The sequence below is a fragment of the Ceratotherium simum genome, chromosome 4, assembly GCF_057802395.1.
Source record: "Ceratotherium simum simum isolate JZ-2026a chromosome 4, ASM5780239v1, whole genome shotgun sequence".
Taxonomy (NCBI): Eukaryota; Metazoa; Chordata; class Mammalia; order Perissodactyla; family Rhinocerotidae; genus Ceratotherium; species Ceratotherium simum.
Window position 1 is genome coordinate 90,003,172 of NC_141903.1, and position 25,084 is coordinate 90,028,255.

Below are 25,084 nucleotides of genomic sequence, written 5' to 3' on the forward strand. Positions count from 1 at the left end.
ACACACACAAAAAATCTCTAATGAATTTACTGCTCTTATTTCAACTTTCTGTACACAGAGAGTTTGTATTGATGTGTTTTGCTGTTCTGTGTCCTCTTGTTTGAGCTCAGACCCTTCAATGTGAGACGTGCCCTTTGGATTTAATTCTCTATCCTCTCCTAAGATGAGGCAGAATCCTGTCCTGACACGTGCCTCTCACTGCTCATCAAATCACCCAAGCAGAAAAGGGGATGAAAATCTTTCACTATCTCCCGTCCAGCCTACTCCACTCTGCAGGGGGCCGACCATAGAAGCGATCACTTATCATTTCAGGAGAAAAATTCAAACTGCTTTTCTAGTATCTGGGCCTTGGTTCTTAGTGACTCATACACACCTTTTCACCTCTAACTACAGCAGAAGTATAGTCAATAATTCCATACAGCAGAAGTATAGTCAATAATTCCAAGTAAATGGGAATCAGCTTCTAACGAGGCCAACCTCAGCTATACTAGGCTGTACCCTCCGATTCAACCGATACAGCCTAACTGCACCCCTGCAATGGCCATTTGGTTTTGGCTGCCCAATCTTTATGCCCTCTTCCTCTCAACCAACGCTCACACCCCAATATCCAAAAGTAGTCCAGTTGAGATGATAAATCTGAACTAACCAAAACAAACTAAGCATAAGGAAGATAATATTAATGCACATACAGCACTGTTAACGTTGCAGAGTTGGAGAATATAATGGAGAATGATAAGTGGCCATGGGACACCTAGCGTGAATTACAGTCACCACTCCGGCCGGACTTTACAAGCTTCCAGGCCTCCGGCCAAGAGTTAATCCAAACACAAAGGTTACTGCTTACACTTCTCAGTATTAACTTCCTTTTCATAATTTACTGGAACTGGAAAAAAAAGTATAACAAAATGTATACAATTTAGTAATTGTACAAAACATTAATTTAGCAAGACGATATTGGTTACAGTCACCAAAATGAAGACTCAACATACTTTTTCACTGCCACTTCCATGGAAAGTTCAGATAAGTCGTCACTGGCTGAAAAGTCACAACAGAAGCAATTTAAACTTTACATACAACAGAAAGGTCACTCTTCACAACAATACTGTGGACAGAGTCGCTCAGAGGTTCTCTATGCTGCCACGGCATTTCTGGAATGTCTTCCAGAGTCCATCTTCTAGAGGAGCCATCAGCCCTCCAAGACCAACACTTGAAGCATTAGATGTAATACAAAATAAGGAGTTCTTTATTATTTATACAAAACTGGTACATGAAAAAAAATTAAGATTCAACAAGTCTGCTGACCCCCTGAGGAAGCTAAGAGCTTGTATGGGTCCATCAAAGAGCCCCACGTGAAGTTTCAGTCACCAACCTCCTGGCCACAGGAACAAGGCACACTCCTCCAGGGTCATTCACGTGGCGCCTTCACTGGCTCTGAAAGCTGACGTTCCCTTTCATTAGGTTCAAAAAGCAAGCCAAGGTTTCCTGGATAACATTCAAGAACACTGTCTTCTCTGGCCCACACTTAGAGTGTGTTATCAGTCTACAAGCTGATCTTATTTACTTCTTGAACACTTTCAATAAACTCCTAGCATAAGCAGCTTTATCACAACATACACAGATTTGATACAGTTCTTTACAAAAAACTATCTAGACTTTTCAGCTAAACAAATTTAAGTATCTTTCAAGAAATTAAAATTGGCTTAGAGAAATGGTGTTTTTCTTTCAAACCTGTGTTTTCCACCCTCTGAGTTCTGAGAGAGGTCACAGACTTGTATGTTTTGATAAACACAGTCACCTTTGTCTAAGCAATATTAAGAGCTCTTGTATCTTTTATAATAAAGAGCACAAAACTCTGGTTCCTAAAGCCTTATGATGAAAGGTCTGTGATAGCCAATCTAGACAAATATTCATATTTAGACAAGAGGCCTCTCTCAACAAGCAGCCTGCAGAGAGAAATACAGTGATTTGTTTCCTGATACAGAACTATTTAGCACTGCTTAGTACATTATTCTGTAGTTTGGGAATAAGAGTAATTCTTCCCTTGAAGAAAGCAGGTCCCCTTCTGAAGAATCATGTTGGCTACCCCAAAAGAAATCAAATTAGACCAGCACCAAATGAAGTATTAGTTTACAAAATATAAACTTAGCTCTTATTTCTTAAAGTTCTACAACCCAGACTTAATAAATTAACTATGAAATTAGGAGTTTTGTCAGCTACAGTATAATTTAAAAATCCATTTTCAATCCTGGGGGTGGGGGCACAATCTCACACTGATCACCATGAACTTCATCAAAGGAAAACACTTTTCTCCAGCTTGTGTTCTCTTTCAGAAGTGAGCTATAGATTATAACACCTGTGATGCTTTAAAGCATAATATCCGTGTTGACATCTTTCCAAAGAGCACTGCACACAAAGCACTAAACCTTTAGTTCTCAGATCTGAGGGATAGGAAAGGACCTCAGACCTTTCTGAAAGAGCCCAAAACCAACCATTCGTCTCACTGATCACATTCATTCATTCTCAACAAGACAGCGCATTGAGCTTTTTAATTCACAGATTTTATGTTAGTCCTTTAGAACACAATGCCTGTGCTTCAGTTCAGAACTGTCAGGCTATTCAAGCTGCCTTCTTAGTGCAAGTTCCTTGGAGGTCTTGTAAATTTATCTTTGACCTATGGCAGAAAAAGACAATGGAAAGATATACAAAATGTCAGGAATGCAGAATTTTAAGTTGGGACTACTGTATCTGAGGAGTAGGTTTTTATACTGTATGTATATATATATATGTATATATATATTTATGCTGAGGAAGACTAGTCCTGAGCCAACATCTGTGCCAATCTTCCTCTATTTTGCATGTGGGTCCCTGCCACAGCATGGGTGACGAGTGGTATAGGTCCACGCCTGGGAATTAACCCCAGGAACCTGGGCCACCAAAGCAGAGCGTGCCAAACTTAACCACCAGGCAGGCTGGCCCCTATACTGTGTATTTTAAGTATAGGGAAAACACGCTAAATAAATCTTTAAGTCTTACCTGTTGTGAATCATGTGACTTTTGACAAGATGTCCTGCTGCCAATGCTGCCATCAGGGACAATTCCCCAGCCATTACTGTCCCACACACAATTCTGGCCAGCTGCCGGGCATTTTCCCCAGGATTGTCTTTGCATGCTCCTTGAACACCCAGCATCTGCAGCCAGGGAGAGAGACAGCAGGACTCACCCTTGAAGTCATGGTAACAGCTTCCTACTCAACCAACTAAAATAAGGGCAACTTCAACAGCACTGGAACAGAACTGGTCTCCACTGGAAGTACCACGTTTCCAAGATCTGACAGCCAGTACTGACAATGCACGCACAGAGGGAACGTAACATCCACCACCTGGCGGGCAGTGCACCTACTCAGAGTAGATGAACACTCATTTTCTCTCTTAATCTGCTTTCTCAACTGACTAAGCATATGCCCGAACACGCTTACTTGGATACACTGGATTAGGCTGGTGGAAACAAAAGAATGAAAAGACCAGCTAAAACAGAGGTGAGCGATATGCAGTCAGGTAGACACACAGAATTCCAGTTAGTCAGAACGAGGCTTACGGTCACTGGGCTCCATGCCTGGTGCGTCATACCTGCAGACAGGCTTGCTGAGGGAGCAGGTTGGTCCCACCACCCACAGTTCCTATTTCTATAGATGGCATGGTGCAACTGATATACAAATCTTCATTTGTGGGACCACTTGCTTCCATTAAAGTAATACAGTTTGAACTACCAACATTCTGTGCTGCATCCTGAAAAAAATAAAAAGGAAAAAAATAAAATAAACTTCTCACTTAGAACAATAACAGAGAAGAGGAATGGAGGCAGGAGCCCTCACCTGTCCACAGGCGATGTAGATGGCGGTTACAATGTTTGCCGCATGGGCATTGTAGCCTCCGATGCTCCCAGCCATGGCAGAGCCCACTAGATTCTTATTAATGTTGACCTCAATCATAGCTTCTGTAGTAGTCTTTAACACCTATAAAACAGAGTTGTGCACCTTTTATATCTTCCCCAAGAAGATTCAGGGGTGTGTTACCCAGATCTACCTTTCTGTACCTCCAGAAAACAAGGGAATTTACATGTGGCCCCATTTCAGCGCTGTCCTCAATAAAAAGAGTATCAGTAAAGTTTGCTCCTGTGACTGCCCCACACAGACAGACAGGCAGGATATGGTACAACAGTCATCTTCAACATAAAACATACACCCATACATTAAACTTTACTTTCAATGTTAATAATCTTTTCCCCAATTTTTTAATCCAATTAAAAATTAACAAAATAAAATATTCATCCAATCACTCACTTCTCTGACAACCTTGGCTGGAATGACAGCTTCACAAACAACAGACTTTCCTCTTCCCTCTATCCAATTTATAGCAGCAGGTTTCTTGTCAGTACAATAGTTACCACTAACTGCTAGAATCTGCATTTCAGGGAAATATTCATGAAGTTTTGAAAGTGCTTTCTCTGTACCCTATTAACAACAACAAAAAATAATAATTACATTAAAATGCACAAAATTATTTACAGAGCAGAGGCTTTAATTATATCTAATAATACTAATACTTCTAAATACAATAACTATAATATTTCCAAATACACTAGCTATATTTCCAAGAAACTTGAGCACAGAAGTGCCAGCTGTTATTAACTATCACAGCGACTACTTTCTCAGTCAGATAGAGATTCTGTACATGTTTCTTCTTACATATGCAAATGAAGTTCTTTGCAGTCACTGATAAACAAGAAGTAGATGAGAATATCACAAAGTACTCAGAATACTTATATTCATGTCATTGGAGAGTGAGTACCCAATTCATGATCAGTGCGTAATAAACTCCCTCTTCTGGCTATTACACTGTCACCTAAAAGCCCAAGTTACCAAGCCTGTAAAGAGAAGTCAGGCATTAAAGTAAATCTTATTGTTAATGGAAAGCTGTTGGGATTTACACCACATAAAATGTAAACAAGGCTTCCAATTAAGTGAAATTAATTCAATTAACAACTCATACCTCAATAACCCAAAACATACTTATTGGCAATTAAAAAAAATTTTTAATTATGGTATAAAATACACATAACACAGAATTTATTGTCTTAACCATTTTCAAGTGTACAGTTCAGTTGTGTTAAGTACATTTACGCTATTGTACAACCAATCTCCAGAACTCTTCACCCTGCAGAACTAAAACTCTACACCCATTAACAACGCCTCCCCATTTATCTTTCTCCTCAGCCCTGGCAACCACCTCCCACTTTCTGTCTCTATGAATTTAACTAATCTAGGTACCTCATAAGTGAGAATCATATAGTATTTGTCTTCTTGTGACCAGATTATTTCACTCAGCAAGTGAACTTCAAGGTTCATCCACATTTAGCATGTGTCAGAATTTCCTTTCTTTTTAGAAGGCTGAATAATATTCCATTGTATGTACACTCCACATTTTGTTTATCCATTCATCTGTCAATGAACACTTGGATTGCTTCTACCTTTTGGCTATTGTGAATAAAGCTGCTATGAACATGGGTGTACAAGTATGTCTTTGAGACCCTGCTTTCAATTCTTTTGAGTATATACTCAGAAGAGGAACTTCTAGATCACAGTAATTCTATTTTTAATTTTTTGAGGAACCGCTATACTGTTTATTGGCAATTTTTAAAGCTTATGCATTTAGTCACTATCCTCTCTTTCTGAACAGTCCTTATAAACAGGTAAACCACAAAATAAATTTTGCTAGGCTGACTGACGAACATTTTACACTGGTGTCTGGCAAATAATACATATCAGTAGAATAAAATGTAAGCCATACACAACCTTCTTATAAGGAGATAATTAAAATAAATGGACTATACACATGAACTCTGCCTCTTAAATACAAGTCTTAAAGTCTCTTGAAAAGGTCAGTTTCCAAGGTTTACAGGACAAAGTTTTGAAGCACTAACCCCAAAACTCTTCCCAGTCCTTCTGAGCAGACCCAGAATATGCATAATGCCAAGTCTACATTAAATACACCAAATGCAAAGAACACCAATCAACAAACGCCTGATTTATATAACATGAATTACATGAATCAATATTTACTTTTCAATAAAAATCTTTCAATCAATTCATGCTTTGAGTAAGTAGTGTATGTACATGGTACAACATTCAGAAGTACAGGAGGGCATAAAGTATACAGCTAGTCTACTCCCCCTCCTGTCACCAGGACACCCAGCTCCCCCCTCCTGCTACTGGGGGTTCTGTTATGTCTATTCATGCTCACCTTCGAAATCATGTTCATCCCCATGGCGTCACCAGACCTGGATTGGAAACGGATATAAAGGTTGCGTCCAGCCATACTCATATGAAGTTTCTGTAGACGTGCAAATCTATAAACAAAAGAACCAAAGATTTTTTATATTTTTTAAGAAGATGGAGGTTTTCTTAAAATCTACTTTAGTTAGTGCATTTTACACATAAAAGAAAGCTCATGGAGATTACTTACTAAATATATTTTCTTTTTTTTTTCCCTTTTTCTCCCCAAAACCCCAGTAGATAGTTGTATATCATAGTTGCACATCCTTCTAGTTGCTGTATGTGGGACGCGGCCTCAGCATGGCCGGACAAGCAGTGCGTCGGTGCATGCCCAGATCCAAATGCAGGCCGCCAGTAGCGGAGCGCGCACACTTAACCGCTAAGCCACAGTGCCGGCCCCCTAAATATATTTTCTTCAACTAAACATTGTATTAGAATGCTATTTCAACTCTGTCTCATTTGTATATGCCACAAGAAGGGAGGGCTGCAGACAGTCATTTCATCATAGATAAACTTTAGAAGTCCAAATAAAAACAAGCATATAAGCTTGAATTATACTGGGGTTAGCATTTGTATTGATTATGCTCCTTTATAAATTTCATTTTCTCCATTCAAAGTAAATCTACTACACTAATACTTACTTCTACCCTACTTGCAAAATCTCTTCCTAACAGGGCAGTTCTAAGTCGAAACTCTTCTAGGGCAAAGTAACAGTCTAATCAAAGTGAGCCTTGTAAAACCAACACATAAACTTACTAGCTCACACTATTTTTTTCTAATTTACCTCTATGGAGGTATTCATTTGGATCAACATCCCCCTACCTCCCCAGCCAAGCATTAATATTACTCATTTTGAATGAATGCATTTAAAGTTGATATTTTGTTATGTCATCTTAAGCAGGCAATATGTTTTTTTTTTTTTTTTTTTAAAGATTTTATTTATTTATTTTTCCCCCAAAGCCCCAGTACATAGTTGTCTGTCATAGCTGCACATCCTTCTAGTTGCTGTATGTGGGATGCGGCCTCAGCATGGCCGGAAGAGCGGTGCCTCGGTGCGCACCCGGGATCCGAACCCGGGCCGCCGGCAGCGGAGAGCACGCACTTAACCGCTAAGCCACGGGGCCGGCCCCAAGGCAATATGTTAACAGTTATGTTTAGCGATCATAGAAGATGGCATTGGTTATGAACTAAATGTGAATGCACAGACAAACCCACACACACACACACCTGCTGGTGCTGTCAAATGCCTCCTTTATCACTGTGAACCCCTCAGGCGTCTCGAGCCAAGCCTTCACTTCTGCAGAGTCACAAGCACGGGGAAGCCGCACCACTGGGCCACGAGTCATCCCATCCGCAAGGATTCGGCTGTTGGCACCTCCACCAAGCTACACAGAGTATGTTATAGAAGCATACGTTAATCCTGAAAACACTTCAGCTTGTCCCCAAAAGTGTCCTTGATTGTCACCAAATCTGTTCTCATCGCCTGGCCCAGAGTGTATCTTAAAATAGGCAAATACATAAATGCCAACTTACACCTATTGCTCTGCACCCTCTATTGGTGCTGGCCACAAGACAACCTTCTGTGGTTGCCATTGGAACCTGAAATTCTTTTCCATCCAAGCACAGAGGTCCTGCCACTCCAACAGGGATGGGCATATATCCAATAACGTTCTCACAACAAGCTCCCATCACCTAAAAGGTAAAGTCAGGCACCAAGTGAAAATCTATATTGCAAACACGCAGCCCTTGTCGTTACTAACTTTCTTCAAACTTAATCCCTTAGTATATTTTCAACAAAATTTTTTATTTACTCTTTAAAAATATTCGAAATACTAAAATGTTTCAGTAATGACTATAAACAAGAAAAATATTTTGAATTTCTAAGAACCTGTATCATAACCAGAATACAAAATTACAGTAAAATGATTTAAAAAGGAAAATGTTTTCTAAGACTATGTACATATAAAAGACCAGTCAAGAAAAAGACTAAAAAGCTAAAGACCAAAGCCACAAGACTAAAAAGCTACAAAGCAAACCTTCTCAAACCAAGAAAATAACATACCAAGGAGTAATTATAGTCCCTGTAAGGTAGATATTGGAGAGAAGAAGGCTCCGGAAGTTTTTTGGAAAGTAACTGTCGACGAATAGATACACCTCGTTCATGGGTTTCCATCAGAGTTTCCAATTTGTAAGCTGGGATATGCTTAGCATTGACCAGTTGGATGATTTCAGCATCACTAAGGAATTTTGCACCTTTCTAAAGAAATAAAAAAAAATGGGTGGGGGATTCAGGGAAGAAAATGACAGAGACTTAAGGGACTGCACTTCAGATGATTTATAATAAATAACCATTCAATACAAACAATGCTCTCAATAGAGCTAAAACACAAGTTATTTAAAAATAGGAGAACCCAAAAGACTTTGGGGTTCTAAAGGAGAAGATTTGAGTAGAAATAAGAATATCAAAAGGAAAGCAAATTCTTTAAAAAATATGAAAACTAAATAAATGTAAGATCAATACACTAAATTTTGCAAGTGAGGTTCATAGAGAAAAAAATATGTAATTAAGATTCCGATGCCCACTCTGTAAGTTTTACTAACCCTTGTACACAGCAAGACAGCTGAGATATCAGTCCCCCTGTTAACAGGAAATGAGGGAAAGGACGATGGTAAAGAAAACCAAATATGACTCTACTATCACTCAAATGTACATAAATGAAGAATGAACCAGATCAGGCAGATATGGATGGAACTCACGCTAAAGCACGAGTGGGCTCACATGGTCACGTGAGTGGAACACCCTGTTCAAATCTCAGGAAGGAAAATAAGCTCCTCGTGATCATCAGCCTAACTTTATTATTTATTTATTTTTTAAACCCGAGAGACATTTTACGTACTTTCCCACATCACCCAGCATGGATATAAGTGGCTTAATCTTGTATCTCCTCAGAACACAGCACTACTGAGTGACTATTACATCCTATGGAGAACTTCAATCTTTGTTCACAGCGTTAAGAGCTCCTGGTTTTAGTCCCACAAGCCCTCTTTGCAATGACCTACAAGCTTACTTTAGAAAAACAAACTCTCTTCTATCGTTGAATCTCCTTTCTGTGTTAAACCGTTTTTAGGCTTCGACACACACAGGAGAACACAGTAGCTGCTCGTCTCCATGATAAAGAGTAATAAAGTGGAAACAGCACTGACTCTTGAGTCAGGACATCTTGGACTCCTGCCCCCAGCTTTACTATTTTCTAGATGCGTTACTCGGGGAAATACTTAAACCTCCTGGAGCATCGGCTTTCTCATTTCAACAAGGGAGATAATTCCACTTGACTTCCTTCTTTTAATAAAAAACTTCCTTTTCTTAAGAAAGATGCCAAGCTTGAGTGTATTTTATTTTCCTCACCTCCACATTCTCAAGTATCTGCAGACATTCTTCGTTAGGCCGGGGCTCCGTGGGCAGTTCAACTTCAGGTTCCTGTGTCTCCAGTTCCAGTGAAGCATCAAGTGAGGAGGAGTTACCAACCACAAACGTAGCTCTGTTTGAAGTGTCCGTTTCTGCCACTACGGGTTTTATGACCTCAACTGTGAAGAGATCAAAAGAAATCTCACAACACTGAACCTAAGTTTTAAAATGGACTCAACTTCTTCACAAATTAGCACTGTAAGAATGAGAAATGAACAGAATAAGAAATCACCTTTTCTTTCTCTGTTTATCCTTGTCTCTTCCTCCGCTGCATGGAACTTCTGGTTCTTTCTGACCAATATAGGTTCACGTCTACAACAATCATCTGGGACTTTCTTTTGGGTCACTACAGGAGATGTGATAGGGTTTTTTAATGAGAGTGTAGATTCTGTCTCTGCTTTTTCAAAGAAGATGTACTTGACAGCCAGAAGGAGAGCTAAACTTAGGGTAATAACTTGTTCAATATCCATGCTGATCATTCTAAATAAAAGAAAGCAAATTAAAATGTTATTACTTGGAGATATAAAAAGCACAACCTAAACCTTTAGTAGCAGAGAGTGCTATGATTAATATACAATAAAGTAGGTCTCAGACAACTTACTTAGAGAGATAAAATTGCCAGAGGGAAACACTTGGTTCAATTCTCTTGGACACATTTTCATCCAATCCTAAAGAAACCTTAGAATTTTCTGCTGTACTGTTTTGAGGAGAAGGATCAGCTATCCAGCGACTGTGAGCATGAACAAGAACCAAGCCTAGAGACTGAAATAAAATTTTAAAAATTATATATCCTCTGCATATCAACGGAACCTAAACTTCTCATCCTTAGCAACTAGATAACCAGACACCATCTTCCATGGCCTCCCCTTACCACGAAAAGAAAGCCCCAGGCTTGCTTGCTACATGCCTAACTAAAGTAGTGGCCCCACTGAATCACTGAAAACATTCCAAAAAACAGGTTTCCAAAGAAAGATAAAGTAGAGGAACTCGAAAAATATGTTTAGGGGAGAGAGACTAATAAAAACCAGGAGCCTCAAAGAAATGAGAAACAAGTTAAGAAAAAAACAGAAGAAGAACAACAGCAAAAGAGCCAAAAATTGTAGAAAGATAAAAGGAAGGAGCAGAAAAAACAAAATTAAAAAGCAGAATATGACATGGAAACTGAAGATATCGAAGAGAGAAGAAAACTATGTAATTACCATAATCATCTTAACCCTCTGAGTAACAGGATTTGGTTTATTTTCTTCTTCTTCTAAAACTCGAGCAAAATGGCTGAGCTGCCAAATTGGACGACCCTCACGGCTTTCCCGAGAAAGCTACAAAGTAAGTCAGTGTGACATTAGAAGGTACTGATTTTATTTAGGTGAACACATATAATCAGAAATGTTACTCTTCTGCTAATGCCATAAGAATGAACTGCTCTTACCTCTAAAACCAAGGACACACAAGCTGGGAAGAAAGTCATGAACACAAAGTAGTTGGCAAGAACAGACATGCAGCCAAAGCAGCACATAATTTCAAGTTGACGCACTCCTGGTTAGAGAAAAATTAAATATATAATTAGTAAAGTATGTGTATTTTTGATGCTGCATACATCACAAGAACTCTTCCTATAGGTAGACAAATACATGAAAATGTTAGTATATTTAGCGCTTGGCCATCTACTGGAAAAAGAATTAGGAACTCAGAGGTGATGCCAAGACTGAGAACATGGCAGGAATAACTCCCTCAAGGGCAGAGGCCTCATCTTCTCCCATGTCCCCAACATCACAATGCCAAGTGTGATGGCTGTGTTTAATACACACTTGATAATCCTCTTTTATGAAACGACAGTAGTCATGCATCACACAACAATGTTTTGGTCAGCGATGGACCACATATATGATGGTGGTCCCATAAGATTAGTACCATACAGCCTAGGCGTGTAGTAGGCTGTACCATCTAGGTTTGTGTAACTACACTCTATGATGTTCACACAATGACAAAATCGCCTAACACATTTCTCAGAACGGATCCCTGTCATTAAGCAACCTGTGACTGACTGTACCATCTTGAAACAAGGATATCAAGGACAGGCTACTCTCATGAAGCAACCCCTACAGTTAAACCACCTGAACCAAGCCCACCTGTTACCACAAATGCAATTCACCCGCGGACCAAGGACGTTGTTATAAAAGTAAAACGTACTGCCAGTTATACCACTCCTACGATATCGGTATCATAAAAATATTTTATGTGTACTACTGAACTCTAACTTCAATGTAACCTCTATGGTGTCTACTGATGTTCTTACAATTTTGGTTCATTTCACTGATCTGTTTGAAAAATGATGTAATGCAAAAAGGCAACTCAAGATTCAAAATTAACCAACGTTCCACTACAAAATGTTTAAGGTATCACTTGGTAATCTTCATAAATACAAGGTAAGAGAACTACAGAGCTGGAAAAGACCTTAGATTACCAAATCCTACTCCCTCGCTTTACAAATAAACTTAACATAAGACATATTTCCAATGTCACTCATATTAAATATAAAAATACTTTGTTTTTTTGTTTTGAGTATGAGAAACTCAACCAAAGTGATGACAATGGAGATGAGAGGTGAATTATGACTATAAAGTTAATTAGAAGCCAATTTTCATTTCAAAGAACAGAGTGGGAGATTGGGGATACTCTGGGTTTTTTTTTTTTTTTTGAGGAGATCAGCCCTGAGCTAACATCTGCCAATCCTCCTCTTTTTTTGCTGAGAAGACTAGCCCTGGGCTAACATCCGTGCCCATCTTCCTCCACTTTATATGGGACGCCACCATGGCATGGCTTGCCAAGCAGCGCGTCAGTGCGCGCCTGGGATCCGAACTGGCTAACCCCGGGCCGCCGCAGCAGAGTGCACGCACTTAACCGCTTGCGCCACTGGGCCGGCCCCGGGGATACTCTGGTTTTAATCCAAAGGAATGCTGCTTTTCTTATACTATTTCCAAATAACACGACTGTGTAAACTTCTAAGAAAATGCTCATTCCCCAAACTTCAACAATGACCAACCAAATCACGTAACGCAACCAAGTTGCATTAAAAAAGGAAAGAATTTGACTAGTGTCCTGGAATTTGTTAGGATAAAATTTAAACTACAATACTGGGAAGAAAAGAAAACAACCTCTAGGAAAACAACCAAGAGAAAACTGGTAACTTGCTTTGACTCTTACCCTGGTAGAGGGAGGGACACACAAAAAATACAAATTATGCAAGTCTTCAAAATCATTTTCACAATTCATTAAAGTACTGATGCATAGTCGATTACCAGAAGTTAAGTTAGGAAGGCTTGGTATCCATCCCTCTTTTTTATATTTTTTAATTTTTTTTTTTTTTTTGTGAAGAAGGTCAGCCCTGAGCTAACATCCATGCCAGTCCTCCTCTTTTCACTGAGGAAGATCGGCCCTGAGCTAACATCTATTGCCAATCCTCCTCCTTTTTTTTCCCTTTTTCTCCCCAAAGCCCCAGTAGATAGTTGTATGTGGTAGTTGCACATCCTGCTAGTTGCTGTATGTGGAACACCGCCTCAGCATGGCCGGCCAAGCGGTGAGTCGGTGTGCGTCCAGACCCGAATCCTGGGCCACCAGTAGCCGAGTGCTTGAGCACTTAACTGCTAAGCCACGGGGCCAGCCCCTATTTTTTTAATTTTTAATTTTTTTACCTTGTGACCCCCTTCAAGGCAAAATGCTTTGAAGTATAAATTAAAAATGAGTCCCTTTTCCTATCAAAACTGCTAACTAGAACAAAAAAAACTCAATCTTATATTTTATTTTCTAAATTATAATAGATCATTTGACCAAAATAATAGAAAACATACACCGTATTTTTTAAAATTCTGTAGCAATTACTCTCAAACGTGGATTCAAGAGAATACAAAATTACAATAACAGTGGCATTATGAACAACCTACATTTTAAATAGTAGCCAACATAATCTTCTCAAACTTGAGACCATGGAAACCATTACTGACCAATGCATTTACGACATGGCTATCTACTATTTGCCTCTGTATAACACAACTCTTGTTGTTGCCGTACGTTCTGCAGGCATTCTTCCTTACTCTGTCCCAAAACAGTCTCTCCGTGCCACTTTGCTACTACACAAAGAGACAGCACCACTCCATACACTTTCAAAAGTTAAGACCTTTTTCTTTTTTTACTGGCTTTCCAAAGGGTTACTTCCTAGTTGATATTTGTTAAATCTGTCCTTTTTTCCTACCCTAAACCCAATCCCTAATTATATCATTTCTGTATAGCTGTAAATGCCTCCTACCTGGCTTCTCCAACCACAAATGTAATCCCTTCCTTTGTCCACTTCTCTGACCTAGCATAACAAAACTCATCGCCCTACTTTCCACATCAGTTTCAAATGAAGGATCCTTGGTTTCATGGCCTACTACCTGTGGGCTAATTCCTAGCTAATCCTCTCATCTTCTTATATACTCTCTTGCTTGAATAAATTCACATAGGTATGTCTTCACCTGATCAAAACATTCTTCTCGATTGTGGTGGTGGTTACACGACTACATCTTTGTCAAAACTCAAAATTATACCCAAAAAGAGTAGGTGTTAAGGAATGTACATTTTAAAAAATAATTTTAAAAAATATCTTTTTGCTACATAAAACCTTTGTTGGGGCCGGCCCGGTGGCACAAGCGGTTAAGTGCGCGCGCTCCGCTGCGGCGGCCCGGGGTTCGCCAGTTCAGATCCCGGGCGCGCACCAACGCACTGCTTGGCGAGCCATGCTGTGGCGGCGTCCCATATAAAGTGGAGGAAGATGGGCACAGATGTTAGCCCAGGGCCGTCTTCCTCAGCAAAAAAAGAGGATTGGCGGATGTTAGCACAGGGCTGATCTCCTCACAAAAAAAAAACAAAAAAAACAAAAAAAACCTTTGTTGAATGACAGATTAAATAACTGAATAATTGATTTACCCTCAGAAAGTTAAAAGAAACATTATTATTTTGTGTGTGTGTGAGTAAGACCAGCCCTGAGCTAACATCCGATGCCAATCCTCCTCTTTTTTTGCTGAGGAAGATTAGCCCTGGGCTAACATCCGTACCCATCTTCCTCTACTTTATATGGGACGCCGCCACAGCATGGCTCGACAAGTGGTGCGTTGGTGCACGCCCCGGATCCAAACCTGCGAACCCCGGGCAGCCGAAGTGGAGCGCGCGCACTAGACCGCTGTGCCACCGGGCCGGCCCACAAGAAAAATTATGTATTCAGTATACTACCTAGTGAAGACACCTCAACTAATAATGACAACCAACTACCCTCTTAACAGTTAGATAATTTACTTCTGAAAGATGAAGCCCCTCACTGAGGGCAATAAGGCACCAGGAAATACACTAGAACAGTGGTTAACTAAGTGTGGCCTTCATGACAAAGCCATAAAACCTAGTCCTAAGGATTAGGAGGCCTTGACAACAGCATGATCTATTCATTCTGGCAAATTTCCATGCCAGGCCATAATTTTTGTCCCTTATTATGGAGTTCTATGTTTGCTATTTAACATCTAATTCTCTACAATCCAATTAAAGATGAAGAAACCTATATGTTGAGGCTAATGCTGTACTTGCTAAAATGTACTACGTACTGTCTGATTAAAGCTTCCAACCACCCCAACTTAGATCTGTCCAACTCCTGACTCGTGCACTGTCTCCTACATGATAATTAAAATACAAGGAACCAAGTCGGTCATTTAGTCTAGGCCACAGCACGGGCTGGAAGGTGCTTTCCAGATGAGCCTTGTAATACAATCTCGGTTAAAAAACAAACAAGAAAACAAACTAAAACACCACAAAGTCATCAAAAGAGTGCAGCAGAGAAAGAGAGGTCGGCAAGAGTGAAAAATAAATCACTAGCTTGCTCCTAAGTGTTCACTGCAGCAGACAGACGTAAGATCAGATACACCCACACACTCATACAAGCAAAATTCTTCAGAGTAATGTCAGACTTTTAAAAGTCAGAATCTAAGAATAACCAACGCAATCTAAGATGTTCTTTTTTCTGTTTGTCTACAAACTTATTTTAAAATATATTAAAAAGTGCTTACAAACCTGACATGGTACCAACTCCAATCACAAGACATTCTACAAGAGCATCGAGGGTGAATGTGGGACCTAAAACTGCCATTCCACGAGCAATATTTTCCCTCACTTCATCCTAAAACACAGACCATAATCAATGAGGATAAGGTACAAAATAACTTTTTAAAATGTTAAAGAGCATCCTAGGGCTTGTACTAAAATCTGATTTACTATGCAAAGAATAAAATACACAATGTGATAAGACTAACAGGCATTCCAGGTGCAAAGTATGCTAGCAATACAGAGGATTAAAAAAAAAAAAACATATACAGTGGCCTGCTTTCCCTTTCCACTGAATGAGATATTTCTTGAGAAGATTCCTTTGAGGTGGTACATTAATTCTGTCATTAAAGTCCCACATAATTAAATCCTACATTTTATATTTTGGCTACCAATGACAGACGTTCTTAGTTGCAAATTTTTCGAGACCACGTTAGCATTATGAAACCAAAATCATATCCTTGTCAACATGCTCAAATGATCATAAATATCTATCAAATACATAATCAGGGCAGAAGTACATGCTATTTTATACTCAGATACTCTGATGTAAGATTGTTAAAAATGGGCAGTTCTTTAAAGTGACTAATGAACACCAAGATAAACTTCAGATGGGAAATGATCTGGTGTTAATTCAAGGGGCTTAGAAATAAATCTACCCTGAGACTCTCTTCCATTAGAGCCTATCCTGTTCTCTGACTTGTTTCACCAGGTAGATACTCTTATTTATCCAAAAGTCATATTACCTTAATATCTGAAACCTTCAAAAAGGAAAATGAGAAGACTCCAAATTCCAGAAGCTATGGAATTATAACAGAGTTGTTGGATGAAGGGGACAGTTCCTAGGGCACCAGTCTTAGGAAGTGACAAGTCAAAATTGAGGGCAATTCCTGAAACTTGGACTATGAAGAAACTCTATTAATCCTTCCTATTAATGTAAACAAACTGAAAAAAGGAATACTACTAACATTCATGTCTTATAAATAATACTTACCTGCGAGTTGGAACTGAGGGCAAACTTTGCAAGTGCACTCGCTCTGGAAAGGTCAATCAAAAGCAGGAAAAAGGGCAAAGCTTCACTGGGAAAAAAAAACAAGATGATCCAGGACATTTAACAGAGGAAAAAATATGGCTTAAAAAATCTTTTCTAGGGGCTGGCCCTGTGGCGTAGCGGTTAAGTGCACGCGCTCCGCTGCTGGCGGCAGGGGTTTGGATCCCAGGCGTGCACCGATGCACTGCTTGTCAGGCCATGCTGTGACAGCGTCCCATATAAACTGGAGGAAGATGGGCACAGATGTTAACCCAGGGCCAGTCTTCCTCAGCAAAAAGAGGAGGATTGGCATGGATGTTAGCTCAGGGCTGATCTTCCTCACCCAAAAAAAAAAAAAAAAATCTTTTCTAAAATAAAACATTCCCCCTCATACATGGCATGATCCTCTAGTACATTTACCTTTTTGGACCAAAAGGTAGAATGTTAAACATGTAAATATATTTACAAAGAAACATAATTTTGATAATTTCACAGCAAAATATCACCCTTAGTAAAAAATGTCTCCTTGAATTAGTGTACAGGGAAAAAGTGGAATATATATAATTTTTTTTCATTAATCACTACTTGTGGAAGGATAAACTAAACAACCTTTCTGGAGAATAAATTGGCAATAATAGCACTCAAAAGTCCTAAAAACTTACACGGCCACTGTCTTACTGCTAGGAATGGATCCTAAGAGAATGATTATGAATATGAATAAAAATTTAGCTAAAAGACATTCATCACAGTGTTGTTATTAATGGAGGAAATTAAATAACCTAAGAATCCAATCCTAGAAAATTAAATAAACTACAACAGGGACGGCCCCGTGGCTTAGCGGTTAAGTGCGCGCGCTCTGCTACTGGCGGCCCAGGTTCGGATCCCAGGCACGCACCGACGCACCGCTTCTCCGGCCATGCTGAGGCCGCGTCCCACACACGGCAACTAGAAGGATGTGCAGCTATGACATACAACTATCTACTGGGGCTTTGGGGGGAAAAAAATTAATAAATAAAATCTTTAAAATAAATAAACTACAACATATTGATACAGGGGAATACTAGACAATCATTACAAATAATTTAGTTTAACATTAAGGACATGCAAATATGTTGAAAAACTATTACTAGGCATAAAGAAGTTATAAAGCAGTATACAGTAGTCCCTTATCTGTGGGGAGACATTCCAAGACCCCCAGTGGAAACCTGAAAACGAGGATACTACCGAACTCTGTATATACTATGTTTTCTCCTGTATATACATACCTATGATAAATTAGGCATAGTGCAAGATTAACAACAACTTCTCTTTGGCATGTCCAAATCGCCAGCATCACTACTCTTGCGCTTTGGGGCCACTGTTAAGTAAAATCAAGGTGACTTGAACACAAGCACGGCCATACCGTGACAGCTGATTTGATAACCCAGACGGCTAGTAAGTGACTGATGGGCAGGTAGCACGTACGGCATGGATATACTGGACAAAGGGATAATTCAAATCCTGAGCAGGATGGAGCAAAAGGTGAGAGATTTTTATCACGCTACTCAGAATGGCCCACAACCTAAAACTTATGAATTGTTTATTTCCGGAATTTTTTATTTGAATATTTTCAGACTGCAGTTGACCACGGGTAACTGAAACTGTGGAAAGTGAAACTGCAAATAAGGGGACACTACTATGTACAGTATGATCGCAGATGTTTTCTGTAAGTATAAAATAAGTGGGAAAGGATATAGACCAAAATGTTAACCAGCAATAAAATTAGCTAAACAATTACATAAACATTTTCCCCATAGTTTCTAAAAACATTTGAAAATTTATATATTACAACACTTTATAACATGGAGAAGAAAAGTTCTTAACAATATACTTTGAAAAAAAGCATATTCAAGCTTTAAATACTTACTTCAAGCCTGTCAATTCTTTATCTAAGAAATGAATGACAACTGTACTGAATACGAAACTTGAGAAAATTGTGAAGAGGCCAGCAATACCTAAAATGACAGAATTCAACAAACTGAAAAACATGTCCCTTGTTACACAAGTAACAACACACAGTCCCATACAATATTCTGAGAAATAATATTATTTTCTCCAGATTATTAAGTCTCGAATATCAGAGTGTCTAACTCCTAATAACAAGGACATTACTGAATGTATGCAGCATACTTTAAGGGATACATACATTTTCATACACATGATTTGAACAAACAGGTGTATTTCCACAGCAAATCAAAAGTTTGGTAGCACACAAAGAAGTTAGATGTATAAAATGATTACCCAAAATATATTTTGATCCAAGTTGACGTAAATTCTGGAACTGGAAATAAATATACAGGATTGCTATGCATCGTGTTATTGTCAGAATTATAATGTCACTGCTCAAAACATCCTATTGGGAGAGACAGACAAAAAAAACCCCAATAGCTTTAGCTTTTAAAATAAGCAATCAAAAATAATAATTTTTATTTTGTACACATCATTAGTTTACATATTATCATGATAATATAAATATGGGCACAAAACAAGTCAAATAAAAATATTAAATAAGCAAATCAAAAATTAAATGCAATTTTTAAACAATCTGCTCACTGGTTAAGCCAATCATCTTTCACTGTTAGTCACTTATAAAAGCTATATTTCTCAAGCAAAGCTAACTACACTCATTTGTGTAGAAAAGATAAAAGAAAAGTATTTCCAGTGTATTTCCATACTATATAACTAAATGGAAATTTGAGGTAAGTTCATGAATACTAAAAGATTTTACTTATAACTCTTTTTGATTATATGGTCTCTGAAAGGAGGCATTCTTTAGAAACTGAAAATGTAATTTACTGCAGTCAATATCAAATTAATTTCACAAACCTCTTCAAACTTTGGACACTCATAATTCCAACCACAGATCTTACTGTTACCAGTAAACATGTTCATGGACATCATACAGATGGTCAGTGTCACTGTCCCCACTATGACTTCCCAGGGATGGGAGGCCACAAAGAGGCCATGCATTCGGAAGAGTCTTGACAACATTGTACCTACAGAATCCTTGGATCCTGCAAGGAACATAAAGTAGGAACACTTAGTATACAACTCATTTTACTTTTAGGAAAGGATCTTAAGGAAAAGTGTGATGTAAACCCTGCTTTCTATGCACAGTGTCTTGTACATATGAATAATACTATTTGACAGTGTTCCTTATAATTCTGGAAAATAATTTTATATATATATATATTTGTGTGTGTGTGTGAGAGAGAGAGGAAGATCAGCCCTGAGCTAACATCCATGCTAATCCTCCTCTTTTTGCTGAGGAAGACTGGCTCTGACCTAACATCTATTGCCAATCCTCCTCCTTTTTTTCCCCAAAGCCCCAGTAGATAGTTGTATGTCATAGTTGCACATCCTTCTAGTTGCTGTATGTGGGACGCGGCCTCAGCATGGCCGGAGAAGCGGTGCGTCAGTGCGCGCCTGGGATCCAAACCCAGGCCGCCAGTAACGGAGCGCATGCACTTAACCGCTAAGCCACGGGGCCGGCCCAATAATTATAAATTTAAAATAAGAGGACTCTGTTATTACTTCTTTACTTCACAACACTTAAATCCTCTATTATACACTAGCAACCAACATAAAAGCAGCTATTTCTTACAAGTATGAACTCAAGCATTTAAGATCAAACCAAATAAGTATCTCAGCCAAGGAGGAGAGCAATAAGGCAGAAAACAAAAGTGAGAAACGACTATTCACATTTATTTTCTAATTACCCTGATATAAAATGCATATAAGCACCCTCTTCATTCTCCACATTCTGGTTACACAAAAGGTAAATACCAAAGAATCCACTCGTAGAGCATCCTCCTATAAATCATGATCTCAGTCTATAAAGCTTCTCGAGGGCAGGGGCCCACCATACTTTTCCATTCCATCCAACATATGACATAACATCACTAGCCAACTGACGTTAAATAAATCTTACCAATATTGTGTCACCAAAGAAAAGTCTTTTCCAGATAATCAAACTTTTACAGCTAATCAAAATGCTAGCACAGGGGCCGGCCCGTGGCGGCGTAGCGTTTAAGTGTGCATGCTCCACTGCTGGTGGCCCAGGTTCGGTTCCCGGGTGTGCACTGATGCACCGCTTGTCAGGCTGTGCTGTGGCGGCGTCCCATATAAAGTGGAGGAAGATGGGCACGGATGTTAGCCCAGGGCCAGTCTTCCTCAGCAAAAAGAGGGGGATTGGCATGGATGTTAGCTCAGGGCTGAGCTTCCTCACAAAAAGAAAAAAAAAATGCTAGCACAGTACTGGAAGAAGAGGGCAGCTGGCTAAAGTAGATGTCTACAGCATTCAAAAATTCTCAACAGATCACAGAGGTAACTTTGATCTAATGACTACCATGACTAAACTTCCCCACGTTAGCTGGCTAAATAACAACAACAATAATTTTGATATTCTGATTTTTTAAAAACCTCATAGTCATTGGTCTCTAATATAGGAACTTGCAAGCCTTACTTAACTAAAAGTAATGCTTATGATAAAGCATATTAACTACCCATAAAAATCAATTAAAATTAAGATTTAAAAAGTAAGCCCACTGACACACTAGCAAGAACTCAAATGAATCTCACATTTATAGTAATAACTAAGAAATCCATTTACTGAAGACAGAAAATAAAAAGGCAACAAATTAAGGAAGAGAAAACATTAATCTATCTAAAGGATTAGGGGAAAGAAAATAAGTGTAGCTTTCAGGAAACAAAGCAATTACTGAGTGTCATCTCGCACTGCATCACTGTTCTCTACGTTTCAACCATACCAGGCCAGCAGCTAGATATGTGGTTTTCAAACTGCAGGTCACAACCCTTCACTGGATCAATTAGATCAAAAAATCAATTTTGTGAGTCAGAACAAACATTTTTTAATAAAATAAAATAGATTTAAAAAAAGCTGTGGGTAAAGACATGTAGTGTGGGTAGGTATTATGTCTTGAAACTTTGTTTCCTGACACGATACATACATGAGTATGTGTACTGGCTTCCAACATAACATGGATTTCTTACTGTGGGTCTCAGTTTAAAAGGCTGGCAGTCACTAAGATATATAAATGTGGCATGCATCTGCTTGTGCTTATTCAGGCCTTTTCAATGTTCCTCCCCGTATCTTATTCCTCACTCTACCCTCCAGCACCTTGCACTCATATACAGCAGTTGCTGAACAAATACCTGCTTAATTAAAAATAAATTCTTAAACCACAGTAGCACACATTTTACTGAAACATCTTGAAACAGACCTAAAGATGATTTTTTTTTTTTAAGTCCGCTAGATATCGATAACTCCTCTCCTCTAGCCACCCCCCCACCCTCCCCCCAGCATTCAGGGAACATGTTAAAGCCAGATGGGTGGGGAAGGAGGATACATTTTATCTACTATCCTGGAAAATGAACAACAATAACAAAAATACTTTCTATTAAATTCGCAGGGACTCGGACTTAAAGTATTGAAGAGTATTAATCGTATCTTAGATTTGACCCCTATTTCATCACAACCAAAAGCCTCATAAGAGGCTAGATTTTCATGATGGTTTTCTATCACAAAACTTCCTTCTTACATTTAAAAACAAAAAATAAAACCCTACAAACTGGTCTAAAGGATCAACTAGCACCAATGTTCCAGAAAATGAATTAACTAAAAACACGTTTCAAAACTGGATCAAAATGATTTCTAACACTCTCTCCTGAAAACACCCCTCAACTTAGATTATTCCCTATCAAGTCAACGTATTCTTCACTATTGAAAAGCTAATTCAGTTGAAATAAAATCTGTGCTGCTAGCAGCAACGCACCCCAATCTGATCACAAATCAATTTAGCATTATTAACCCATAATTATATATTAGGCACATTATGTCTTCCCTCAAAAAGATTCATGGTGGTATTGTCAATTCTGCAACCTTTCTTTCCTAGATGTAGTCATCTTTTCAACAGTCAGCAAAGGAATTACACAGGATCCGTGAACCATCCCTGAACACAGAGAACCTCACCTATTTGGAAATACAAATGAGTAACCAAATGTACAAAGGTGTGTCAAAAGTAACCATAATCATACACAATCTCATTCCTCATGAGCACCCTCTTCATTTCCCTGTGATTATGCAAGGCATTTAAATGCCATAGAATCCAATCTTCCACCTTCATCAGCAACTGCAAGTGGCACTAGCAGGCTACAAGACAGCTCATGCAAAGTCAATAGACAGTATTTATGCCATGCTGCAATAAAAATAAATTTTACTTTAAAAAATCAAGTTCAATAGGCAATGTATGCCTTGCTTATTTAGACTGAAGTCTGCTGCAAACATTTCACAGAGCCTTCAAAACAATGGATAATTTAAATTCAAAGGAATCCTCAAACTCTAATCCAATATAATATGCTACAGAAACCACCTACCACGGCCAACTGCAGAAAAGGATGCTTTGGCATCCTACTCTAATTCTTTCCTCCCACTCAGCACTCCTCCTGAGTACACATTCCAGTATCTGATTATACACCGTCTTACACTGTTCTCAAATTAATTGCCGAATAGTTTTGTCTCTTTGAAGGCAAGAACCAAGTCTTTAACTGAGTCATTTTTAATCCCAACAAGATGTAGCATTCTGCTGCTCAACCTAGTACCCTAGGGGAAAAAAAAAATTCTTGCACTGAAATCAGGAAACCTGGATTCCTCACCCAATTCTATTACATGCTACCTGTTTGTACGTCACCTCTCTCTTTATATACTTAGGAAGCCAGATCTCCAAAGTTCTTTAACAAAGACAAGACTAAGTGGAACCATATGAAACTGCTATTTTTGTAGATAAAAAAAGCTGAATTTCAAATATCAGCAATTTCATATGGGTCAATCTGAATAGACACTGATATAGATGTGGTTATAGAAACTAGACCACACGAGAATAAAAAGAGAGTGTGCACATGCACGCACACACTTCATCTTGAAATGCTCATGCCACACACACAACAGTTTCCATATGCTAACGCTGTAATCTTTGCACACTTTTTTAATCTTCATGTTACTAATTTCCATTTGTCCTTACTGCCAAATTTACCATAAATTCTGGAAAGACAGTACAACAAAGCAGGCCCGCAAAATCCAGTCTATCCCCAAAGCACACTCCAGGCCTTTACCAGATTACCTCTAAGTCATAGAACGTCTTTAATTGCATGGAGAGGAAAATAAATTCACAAGCAAACAAAAAATACACTCTCTACGTTGTGAGATGCTGACATTATGCACGATTATTTAGCATGGCCCAGAAACAAATGTTTCCTACGACTTTTCAGGACCAAGTCTAAGAAAGCATGTCCTCAAGCCCTGAAATATTCCAAGCGACCATTTAAGACAGAGTACATCGGCTTCCTTCTCCCGCAGAAATTATTCTATTTTTGAACCGCCAAGGTACGTTTTTCCTAACCATAACTAAATAATCCCGAAAAACCTACAAGGTTTGGACTAAGAGACATCAGCACCAAGGAGACCACGCCCCTTGCAAAAAAAAAAAAAAAAAAGGAAAAGCAGCAGCAGCACCCTCAAGTCCCTCAAGTCCTTGGGCGAGTCCCTACACCGCGCTCCGCATCCTCTCACCCCGTCTCTCCCGGAAATAAGCGGACACGTCTATGCAGATCCAACCAGCGGCTCCGGGCTGGTCAGCAGCATTCACGGAGCTCGCCCCGTCCCTCGGAAGAGAGTGCTGACCACCAGCAGCGCCCGGGCGCGGACGCCGGCGCCCGGCGGACCTCCGCGCGTCCTCCCCGCGGCTGCGGGCCGGGCCGCCTCCGAGCCCCCAGCCCTTCTGGACCCGAGGGGCCTCCGAGGTCACCCTGGCCGGCACCCTCCCGCCCCCACGACCTCTTCCGGACGGGGCCGGCAAGCGCGGCGACCCCGCGGTCCCCGAGAGGCCGGCCCGCCGCCCGCCCGGCCCCGGCACGCTCAAGGACGTCCCCGGCAGTCCCGCGCCCCGCCGCCGCGCCAGGGCCGGGGGCTCGAGAGCCGCCCGCCCGCCCGCCCGCCTCACCTCCGGTCTCACTAGAGGACACCGAGGCTGGGCGCCGGCGCTCCGGCCGTCTCCACTCGACGGAGACGTGGGGCGGAAGGAAC

General features: G+C 39.7%; 1 protein-coding gene and 1 non-coding gene across 4 annotated transcripts; both read right to left on the reverse strand.

The window, feature by feature from the left end:
- Nucleotides 1-1,220: 1,220 nt before the first annotated feature.
- Nucleotides 1,221-25,084, reverse strand: HMGCR (3-hydroxy-3-methylglutaryl-CoA reductase). Of its 3 annotated transcripts, none has more exons than XM_004420449.3 (20): nt 25,002-25,084; nt 19,810-19,997; nt 19,225-19,336; nt 18,851-18,938; nt 16,909-16,993; nt 15,885-15,990; nt 11,224-11,330; nt 10,997-11,113; nt 10,399-10,559; nt 10,030-10,277; nt 9,738-9,916; nt 8,394-8,588; nt 7,865-8,023; nt 7,559-7,716; nt 6,300-6,405; nt 4,340-4,510; nt 3,872-4,012; nt 3,627-3,785; nt 3,034-3,188; nt 1,221-2,671 (listed from the first exon to the last, which is right to left on the reverse strand). In XM_004420449.3, exons 2-20 carry the CDS (start codon nt 19,972-19,974, stop codon nt 2,617-2,619), a joined length of 2,667 nt encoding a protein of 888 aa, XP_004420506.1. In that variant the 5' UTR covers nt 19,975-19,997; nt 25,002-25,084; the 3' UTR covers nt 1,221-2,616. The 3 variants fall into 3 exon arrangements, with proteins under 3 accessions (XP_004420506.1, XP_087286280.1, XP_087286281.1); XM_087430154.1 differs by lacking the exon at nt 25,002-25,084 and adding an exon at nt 24,572-24,727; XM_087430155.1 differs by lacking the exon at nt 1,221-2,671 and having other exon boundaries at nt 3,041-3,188; nt 3,595-3,785.
- LOC147917363 (small nucleolar RNA SNORA25) lies at nt 9,266-9,389 on the reverse strand. The gene has a single exon (XR_015552127.1). It is a non-coding gene; the product is annotated as a small nucleolar RNA SNORA25 (small nucleolar RNA).